At 40.5% G+C, this 10,476-nt stretch overlaps 2 protein-coding genes across 4 annotated transcripts in view; one reads left to right on the forward strand and one right to left on the reverse strand.

Moving 5' to 3' along the window:
- mapk8ip2 (mitogen-activated protein kinase 8 interacting protein 2) overlaps positions 1 to 10,476 on the reverse strand; it is a 42,228-nt gene that overhangs the window by 29,888 nt on the left and 1,864 nt on the right. The window lies entirely within an intron of this gene.
- Positions 1,626 to 4,803, forward strand: LOC130175996 (gastricsin-like). The gene is made up of 9 exons (XM_056386775.1): positions 1,626 to 1,779; positions 1,876 to 2,017; positions 2,138 to 2,255; positions 2,621 to 2,739; positions 3,259 to 3,458; positions 3,586 to 3,702; positions 3,838 to 3,985; positions 4,200 to 4,298; positions 4,443 to 4,803. Exons 1-9 carry the CDS (start codon positions 1,724 to 1,726, stop codon positions 4,596 to 4,598), a joined length of 1,155 nt encoding a protein of 384 aa, XP_056242750.1. The 5' UTR covers positions 1,626 to 1,723; the 3' UTR covers positions 4,599 to 4,803.

Consider the following 10,476-nt stretch of genomic DNA (forward strand, 5'->3'; position numbering starts at 1 on the left):
TCTGTCCTCTCCTTGAAGACACACACAATGGCTAACGTTAGCTCGTTTAGGCTAACATAGTGACCACTAATAACTGTTCAGTCACTGAGCTTTCAAACTGCTGCTTGCATACTGATTATATGGAGGTGTGTATGCACGCACACGCGCATGTGTGTTAGCAGACTCTTTGTTGTTTTAAGTTGTTTGCTGTGGTGTGGAGTTTGGTATTGACAATCATGGCATTTCAATGGTATTGTTACCTACTACCAAAATTCTGGTATCGTGACATCCCTACACCAGAGTTTCTCAACTTCCATTTACAGCATCAGCACACAACAGCAGAGAAGTGTATATGTCTCTGTAATGAGCCACGGCATTGCAAGTTTTCTTAATCATGCTCTGTCTCTCCTTTGCCCCATTAGTTTCAGTAGGCTCTCAGTTCTACAGCAGTTAGCTTGCAATGTGTTGAAGGAAATGCTGCATTGCAGCTTTCCCACTAAGAAAAGGACACTCCACATATTACGTATGGATGCAAGCTTACATCACATGTTCATATAGGGGTCCTTTCTACACAAAGTCATTGCTCCCATGGAGCAAATAAGGATGTGCTGATGCATCTAATAGTGAAAGAAACTGTGAAAACGTCACAGTAATCAGAGCATCCCAAAGCTACTGGTCTACTTTAAGGAACAACACAGTGCTACTGAGAGAAGATACAGGAAAAAGGTCATCATGAAGGAGATATTAGAGGGTAACAGAGTGGTTTTCAATTCAAGTTATATAAAGTGTATATCATCTGCAGTAGTCGGACTTTGATTATATAGCTCAAATCACAGAAAACAAAATGAGCAAAAATCTACTGCTGCATGTCCTTATGTTATGAAACTTTGATTGTATGATTTTTTAAAAACAAGGACTGAAAACATCCAGTCTTTAATTTAACAATGATAAGGAAAAAGGTATCAAATGAAAACAGTATTAAAAGTTATGATAAGTTGAACAGCACAAAAGGTTTTGATAAAATTGTGTGGTTAAGGTGCTGCTGATACTGAAGTCTAGATATAACACATTCATTTTCCATTTGCAAAAAATTACAGTTGCCCCCAAACTATTAAGCTTGACCTTGCTGTTGATATACAGTATATGCTTTATCTAATCAGGTCAAATTGTACTACTGTGGTAAAAGTGATGTCTTGAGGATTTAGAACAGCTTGCAGACAATTTTTGGGAAAGCAACAGAAAGTTCTAACTAGACAAGGAAAAAAGACAGACACATTTATGATACTTTATGTGAGATTTTTCATTTGAAAAATGCAACCAATTCATTTTAACTGAATTCATTTATAACAAGCAACATTTGTCTATGGTGCTTTTATTTATGGTCATATAAGATTTAAGAAATGTACTTAAAGTGCCAAATTTAAATAAACATGAATTATTCATTGTCACCACTGGATTATTCCATTGGATATACCCAATTGCATAACATCTTAGTATATCTTTGTTGTATAATATGTTTAATTAGGAGGTTTTCTGGTGTGTTTGTGGAGCATTGAATGTTAGCTGTACAAATGAACTATGGATTCAAAGAGAAAATTCTATAAGGGTCACCCTGTCTGAGCTGATATGACTGAAATTTTGATAACAGTCTGGCTGATATGGGACCAAACAGGTGTATATAAACCCTGTTCAGATCCAAGCTGAGTTGTATCCATCCAGGAGAGCTGTGTATGCAGGAGGGATCATGAAGTGTCTTGTTGCTGTTCTGGTCTGTGTGGTGCTCGCAGAGGGACTTGTCAGGTAAGGAAACGACCTTTTCTTAATTCTAGCGTGAAACAATTTTGACTTTAAGGAAAAGTGACTAAAAGTGGAAGGTTTTGCTTCCTCCTTCCTCAGGATCCCTCTGCGGAAGCACAAGTCTATGCGCGAGGTCCTGAGAGAGAAAGGGATCGAACTGCCTTACCAGGATCCAGCTCTCAAGTACCAGCCCAATGAGTTCGCTGGCTCTGCCTACATGTACATCAACAACTACGCTGATGTAAGAGATCCTTAGCACCACTTTAACATACACACAATTTTCATGAAGCTATTAACTGAGATTTTTGCTCTTTCATTCTGTTCCTCTCTTTTTTCAACTCCCAACCAACGTGTTGCCCAGACCACCTACTATGGAGCCATCACCATTGGGACACCCCCCCAGTCCTTCGAGGTGCTGTTTGACACCGGCTCTTCCAACCTGTGGGTAAACTCCATCTACTGTAACACTCAGGCCTGCGGTGAGTACAAACCAACAGGCTTTACACAACAAAAACCCCTCATGTCACTCTCTTCAGAGCACAATGCGTGTGAAGAACTTCTCCAGAGGACTTACAGCTGATATAGGCAAAGCATACAGAGCTTTCAGTTTGTCATCTTGTTTCCAAGAGATTAAATAGCGTACACACATGGGATTTAAATTTTTTGTGTAATTGCAGGCGTGCCACTTAGTATTTTCGGTCTTAGGGAAGCATCAGCGACTGCGTTAGTTGAAATTCAGCTCATGAATTCTATCATCAAGTGAACGATCAGTATGTCAAAAGGCTCAAAAGGACATGTTTATGGAAAAGGCTGCAGAGATAATCCAGATCTGTGCCATTTACAGACACACACAAAAAGTTCAACCCCCAGCAGTCTTCCACCTTCAGTGGCACTCGCCAGTCCTTCTATCTGCCGTACGGAGCTGGAAGCCTGTATGGAGTCTTTGGATACGACACCGTCAATGTGAGTCAAACCCACCAAACAAACAAGTAGCCTCACCTGTCCAACAAAACACTACTAGTATTTGAGTTGTCACCTTTTTCATTCACTTTTAGCAGACTAGACTAGACTGAGTCATAGGTACTGAGAGTACTGAGAGTATTACCAGAGAGCAGGCATTTTCAATATCACCTCAATATGTGTTGCCTCACAGCAAAAAACATCCCTGACTAAAGTGTGGTCAGAGCTGCATCATGCTGGAAAGCGTCAACACACAAAGATCAGTGCAGTGGTTTTCTGTTTCCTGTGTATTAAGTGTTGAATTAGTGAAAGGACCAGAAAATATATGGATTTTTATACACAGGGAACTCAAGGCAGTGTTAATATTTCAATGATGTAGCAATAGAAGAATAATTGTTATGATATGGTCTATGGATAAGGTCTACCCCATTCATTTATTGACATTACTGTTTACAGTTATACTTATCTCCAACAGGCTATACTTTGAATGTGTCATCATATTGGTTGGTTTTGGACCTGTAGGTTGGCGGGATCGTGATCAATAACCAGGAAGTTGGACTGAGCACAGACGAGCCTGGACAGAACTTCGTTGTGGCCAAGTTTGACGGCATCCTGGGCCTGTCCTACCCCGCAATCTCAGCTGGTGGAGAGACCCCTGTCATGGATAACATGATGTCTCAAAACCTGCTGGGTACCAACATATTTGCTTTCTACCTGTCTAGGTAACACTGACGCAAGACTTTATTTAGTAAAACTAAAGCTTTTACTGTAATGTATCCACACTACTGGCACTAAACAAATTCTCTCAACTTGTAGAGCTTGCAGCTAAGTTTTGATTGTCTGCTTTAGGGGAGGACAGCAGGGCAGTGTGCTCTCTTTTGGAGGAGTGGATGAAAACTTGTTCCGGGGACAGATCTACTGGACCCCTGTCACCTCTGAGACCTACTGGCAGATCGGCGTTCAAGGGTCTGTGCTTTTCAACATATTGCAAACATAAATTGTCAAATGATCTCCTGATTATAAATGAGTATTTTGTGTCCTGATATGAGTGCAACAAAAAACCAAAAAATAAAACCTTTTGGTTCGTGTTTTGCCCCATAGATTCCAGATCAATGGTCAAGAGACTGGCTGGTGCTCTCGGGGCTGCCAGTCCATTGTGGACACTGGAACCTCCACACTGACAGCCCCAGGCCAATTTCTGGGTGACCTCATGCAGGAAATTGGAGCCCAGCAGAGCCAGTATGGAATGGTAAGACAAACAGACACAGGCAGGTGGACAGAAAGACTTTTGCAAAAGGTGAAACAATCAGAGAATAAGCCACAATTATTATCCCTCACTTTTCTTCCTCTGTCCACAAGCTGCACCATTTAAAAGTCATTATGAACAGAGGAGGTGAGAGTCCCAATACAAACCTAAGCATTAAACCTCTCAAACAGCATCTCTTTGTTGTCTTGATCTCCAGTATACGGTGGACTGCAGCCAAGTCAACAACCTGCCTACTCTCACCTTTGTTATCAGTGGCGTTTCCTTCCCTCTGCCTCCTTCTGCTTACATCAGCCAGGTAAGTTACTGCTTAGCACAAGCATATATCTTTGTTCTGTCTGTGTTCACGTATATCCATGTTTTTGTTTTTTTTTTTTAATTTTATTTTAACGGTGTACATGCAATGATTCAAATTTCCATTCTCCACCTCCCACAAAACCAGCATGGATACAATGACTGCGTAGTGGGCATCACGCCCACCTACCTGCCCCCTCGTGACGGCGAGCCCTCTTGGATCTTTGGAGACGTGTTCCTCAGAGAGTACTACTCCGTCTATGACCGCACCAACAACCGCGTCGGTTTTGCAACAGCTGCCTAAGTGTCATCAGTGTAACTTAACCTGACCATAAAACCTGATCAGATAATAATGATTACGTTTGTGTCCACTCAAACACCGGTAAGAACCTGAGGCGCTGGTACATCTCAAACATCTGCCGTCGTCTGGGCAATATGGGTTTAACTGCAATTAACATATTGTCACTGTAGTTGGAACTGAATATTCAATAAAAAAAAAGTTAGATGTGTCCATGAAATTCCATTATTCTCAGTCGGGATAAAGGTGAAAATATTAAACATTTTATCTTTCTAAATGAGCCCTCATTAGCATAACAGCACAGGTCCTGGGCTGAGGGACATCAAAGGGGGTTTCTCCCTTTATAATTAACCTTGGGCCTGTGTGTGTGTGTGTGTGTGTGTGTGTGTGTGTGTGTGTGTGTGTGTGTGTGTGTGTCCAATTACTCCCCACAACTAGTGGCAGTTTTAAATGCCATATCCTGGGATGTACAAACACTCACAATTTTGTTCCAACATCCACAGAATCTGACAAATGTAATAATTAGTCATGTGTTGCCTCATGTTACATCAACAGTTGCAAGCCACTGTCAGCAGAGCACCTGTGATTGCTCATTCGCTGTTTAGGTTCATGCAAAACCACAAAGTAAGATGTAATTAAATCAGGATAAATTATGTTATTTATCAGATACACAACACAGTTGTTCTTCAAGACTAGTTGTGAACGAAAATAGACTTTCTAGTTTTCATTTTCTGTCCAGCATTAAAATGGTTTTATAGTGTACCATACTGGATTTGATTTGCCACTGGTGTTATTGCAGTGTGACAACTAGTGCCAGACACTGAAACAATATATCATGTAGTGTAAAATGACACCAACCTCTCAGTCTCAGTGTGGTCTGTGGGTGGGACTTGAGCCTCAAAACTTTTCCACAACGATACACACACAGTCAGAAAGAGCCTGTCTAAACCTAACCTGGAGAAAGAAGGTCACTAATGAGCTTCTCGCCCATCCAAGCCTTCAGGGAATCTGTGTTTCTAAGTATGTGTGGGTGTGTGATTCACAATGGAAAAACACCACATCAGCGCCGCTGTATCCAAGGCAGCTTGTCACAAGCACACGAGTGGAACAAAGTCCCATGTTTGGTTTTTGGATGAGGGGTTAGAGAAACTGAGGGATACAGGAGACAGGTAGGTAATCAAGAGGGTTGAGGTGGAGGGAGGGAGATGAGAATCCTGTAACTAGGCAAGTGGAAAGGTTGAATTCAAAAAGTGCAGAGAGTACTAGAGAAATAAACAATTTCATGGTGACAAGAAGCAATGCAACAGATTCCCTATGAAATCTGACCCACTGCCACTCTATGTAAAATGCAGAGTACATGGAGGCTGGTGAGGCTTCTTCTAATGGTGGTTGTGATGGTCTTGTTTTAAACTAATTATGCTAATGTCCCAAAATGGATGTGGTAATCATTTACGTATACATACAGTAGCAGATTAAGTTGAGCGGAGAGTTAGTTCACCACAATGTCCATGAAAGTACAATAGTGTTAATGAAAACTGTTCACAGTATCCACAGTAACAGTGACACTGTTTCTTACTGTTGAATTATTACAAATATAATTTTCAGTGCTGTCAGCAACCATCCACTGTATTGGGGTGGGGACGGATATTATGTCAAAACCTGGATGGATAAAACCAAAAATACTGGCATGGCTTCATACCACTAGACATACATACACTTGTAATTTGAATGAATAGGCTCTTTAATATTATTTGCCATCTGTTTTTCATCTCCTCTTTCTGTTTTTGTGCATTGATACCTAATCGGCTGTGTTTCCAGACTCCATTTTGTTTGTGTCCTCCTCTGCTTAGTGTTGGAGTCATCCTGTAGCTCTGCAATGCATGTCACCACAGAGTGTGGCCCCATTTCCCCTCAACCGCAAAAAACCTAAGAAATGTGTGTCAGTGAAAAGCTGCAGACGCAGAATGATGCCCAACCCAGACAGATGCTCTGTCCTCTCCTTGAAGTGTGAAAACATTGAGTGACTTCAGCTGCGCACAGACACACAGACATACAAGTAGATGCATATGAGGTGCAGCCCTTTGCATGCATCCACTTACACTCCTTCATCAACAACAAACCATTCAGTTCCTTATTCTCATCTTTTCTCCCTTTCTCTTACAGTAGATGCTCTGCGTCGTTTTAAGACATATTCTATATTATTTTGATTTCAGAATTGAAACTATATCAGATAGTGAGATACAGCCACTACTGCAGTGTTGACATTACATGTCCATGTTCCTGCTTGGTGTTTAGACAGCATCCAAGTGAGCGTTCAGTGCCTGTCACACCATATTGTGTGCTGTTTGCTGCTTATCTGACATTGCACTGTGAAGTCTCTTGCACCCAGTCCACCTCTGCTTCTGACTGTTCCTAACAATTAGGATGTTGAAGCTGAGGCTTTAGAGCCAGAGAGAGAAACATCATTAAAACACTTGCTGAGATCGTGCAGGAAAAAAAAAGTCCTGCATCACATTAGTCTCCATCTACTGTGAATTGTGACATGCTGAGCAAAATGAGAATCCTACCACGAGAAAACAAGTCAGCACAAAATTACCATTTACTGATGCTGGTCATGTTGCTGCAATGGCACACCCATATGAGGGCTTTGCTCCCATCTCTATGTGTCTTCAGGTCTCGCTCCTTTCTTTCATTTTCTCCCTGCCCCTTCCAGATTCAAATGATCTCTCCATCCCACATTTGTTATCACAATTATTTTCTGTCACAAGTTCACACAACTGTCTGACTGAGTTAAGCTGCCTTTTAATATATGGAAGAGCATCATTCATTTTAGAGCTGCAATGATTAAACATACCGCAAATGTTTCAATTTTCATAATCAATCAACAGTATTAGTGATATTTCGATCAATAAAGCCCAGCATCGGATGGTTCCAGTTTCTGTTTATCCGTCTCTGACATTACAATAAACTCATTCTCTTTGGACTCTTGGAACAAAACAAGACATCTGAAGACAGCAACTTGGGCTCTGGACAATAATGATGGACATTTTTCATTATTTCCTGATGTTTTAAAAACCAGCTGAGAAAATAATCTATAGACTAATTGATAATGAAAATGGAAAATTGTTGGTTACATCCCCAAGCCAGTCTAATAACAATATCAACATAGATACAGATACAAAGGGGGGCCAGCGATGGGGTCTCTGCTGTGATTGAGTTGCCTTTTAACCATGAGCACCTGCTCCACAGTGACATCATCATCTTTAAAAGACAAGGACATTTGATGTGGTTGCCACTGACTCATTAACAAGATCGATTTTCCAGGCTTTTCACCCACCGTCAGTCTCCAGTAATGTACGCACACCCACACACAAACACACTCAGGCACACACACACACATATGAGTCATGCATTTAACCTAATGAAGGTCTCTCTGTTGTCTTCGTCAGATCCAAACCTGAAGATCACGCCATTTTTGAACTGAAGGCGGAGCTGATGCGTCAGTTTGCTCAGAGAGGATGATTTTAAGATTTGGCAGGATTTGAATTTATGAGGTCATCAGATGTAAAGTGGATGCTGCTGATAGATGGGAAACATTCAGTTGCATCATACTGATAGAAAACAAATCAGCATAGACTGCATAAATATGACTCATTTAATTATTGTTAAATGGAAAAACAAATCTATAGAAGCATCCACTGAGGAGAGTGACAGGCAAAAACATGGCAAGTGGTGGTTATGCACAGAATGAGCGAAAGGAAATACAGGAACACCACGAGAGAGATGGGATGATAGCAGGGGGGAGGCAGCGATGGAACGCTTAAGCTAAAATGAATCTGTATTTGATTTAAGCCTCTTACCCCATGATAACCATACCCATCACCACCCACCGCCCTCCCTCTGCCTTCTCTAACAGCCTTCAAAGAGTCGGAAAGCAAAAGTGGAACATCGACTGCTAAACGTACGAGATTCACTGGGAGAGGGATGGGTGGGTGGGGGAGAGTCAAAGGATGCTTCCTGGCAATTTTGTAGAAGTCATATTAAATTACATAAAATACTCACATTTGAGAAAGTGGAAACAGCACCTTTTTTTGTTGCTATTTTTGCTTAAAATTACTTCAATAATCAATTAATCATCTAAATAATTTGATTTAGTTTGTGGTGGTTACCTACTGACTAATAATTTTAACTCTATTAGAGTCCATTTAGGACTGACATTCAAAGGTTTTGTCAGATACCGTAGATTACATGTGACTTAGCTAAATCATTGTAAGTGTATTCTACATTCAAAATACAAGAGATAGACTGTCAGTATTTGATTTGTTGAAAGCAGAGCCTCTTCAAACTGGAACCCAGTAAACACAGCAAATTCAAAGCCGAACACCAAAAGAAAAAAAAAAAAAAAAAAAAAACCTCCCACCAGCCTGCTTTAAGACTGCTGCGTCAGCAAATCTAGCAAAGACAGCACAAACAAATGCTTTCACATAATGCAATCAATGAATTCTAAAGTAAGGGTTGTCTATACTTTATGAGTCCCACGTTTCAATGTCAGCATTTCTGTTTTAGGTTTCAGTAAACCACAGCAGGGGTCATGTTGGCTGAAAAACCCTACAATACCTGCATGGAGTTCCTTCCATTTCTACATAAATAATTCTGTAAGTTGAAGACTTGATGGGAAAATGAAGTAAAACAGCACATAAATTTCTATTATGTTAATCCATCCACTTAATTTATGCTGGAAGAAATATATTCACATATTTTCTTATACAGAAGTGAAATGTCATATATATATATACATGTTGAATGTTTAGTGAACTGTGTTTTTTCTGTACAGTCATACACTATATAGGCCTATCTCTTAAAGCTTCTATCTTCAGTGGAGAGAGAGAGAGAGCTCCCTCTGTGCAGGAGAAATTATAGTCCGTCATAAATTTCTGGTGCTCAGGGGAGAAAGATAGGCTCTCTTACGGATTATGTTGCCCATTGGAAACAGTGTTAAGGTTATGTAAGGCAGATTACTGTACCGCACCATCACAATGCTGGTGGTTCCATCCATGAATCACACACAGGAGAGACATGGAGAAAGAGACACACAAACATACTCACACAAACCGCAGAAAAACATGGATGTCAATGAACAAATGTATGCAATGTTGAAGAAAAATAAAACCTACAAATACACTTTTTATTTCCATATGCACCACAAACTAATATTTCATCAATTTGATTTAATGGTGTTTCACTGTCTAAAACTGATGATGCACATCTGTCCTAAAAATAAACACAAACTGCTTGTGTACTCTTGAAAACACACAAAATGAACTGAAACCATTTGGGTGAAACTGATCAGTCTCCACCCCATTCACATAATAGAGTGGTGCACTCTTGATTGATTATTCAGATATCTCCAGTGGTCTGTAACACTGGCTTTATTCACCACAGATCCATAGTTCACTGGAAAGATTTGAAGTACATTTGGAGTAGCCTAAGTGACAGAATATATAAGCAGGTCAAAAGTGTGCATAAAGAAAGACCGATACCCATTATTCCTCTGATACATTTAAGATTAGCTTACTCAGGCTGTTTGCCAGCACTGTAAATTCAAAATGTTGATGTAATGGCCAAAGCTTGGCTCTGTGCGCTGAACTACGGTCACTGGTAGTCATGCAAAAAATCAGGTCTATTGATCTGATATGATCCGCTCATGAGATGAAGCTGCAGTATGTAACTAAATCCTGCATGAGTGCATGTTGTGGATATAAAATCCACTGGGAGATGGCTTGCTAATGTGATTGGACTCTGTAGGACATGGGACATGTGGAGGCAGACATAGGAACAATGAAATGCTGTTGCATTGTATGCATTAGTGCTGAGACCCTCCACT

Source organism: Seriola aureovittata, chromosome 10 (genome assembly GCF_021018895.1).
Source record: "Seriola aureovittata isolate HTS-2021-v1 ecotype China chromosome 10, ASM2101889v1, whole genome shotgun sequence".
Taxonomy (NCBI): domain Eukaryota; kingdom Metazoa; phylum Chordata; class Actinopteri; order Carangiformes; family Carangidae; genus Seriola; species Seriola aureovittata.

Bases quoted from the DNA above. Each gene is read 5' to 3' on its own strand.
- LOC130175996 (XM_056386775.1), top strand. From the start codon at position 1,724: ATGAAGTGTCTTGTTGCTGTTCTGGTCTGTGTGGTGCTCGCAGAGGGA. The intron at 1,780-1,875 runs GTAAGGAAACGA...CTCCTTCCTCAG, and splicing joins CTCGCAGAGGGACTTGTCAG to GATCCCTCTGCGGAAGCACA. The intron at 3,703-3,837 runs GTCTGTGCTTTT...TTTGCCCCATAG, and splicing joins TGGCAGATCGGCGTTCAAGG to ATTCCAGATCAATGGTCAAG.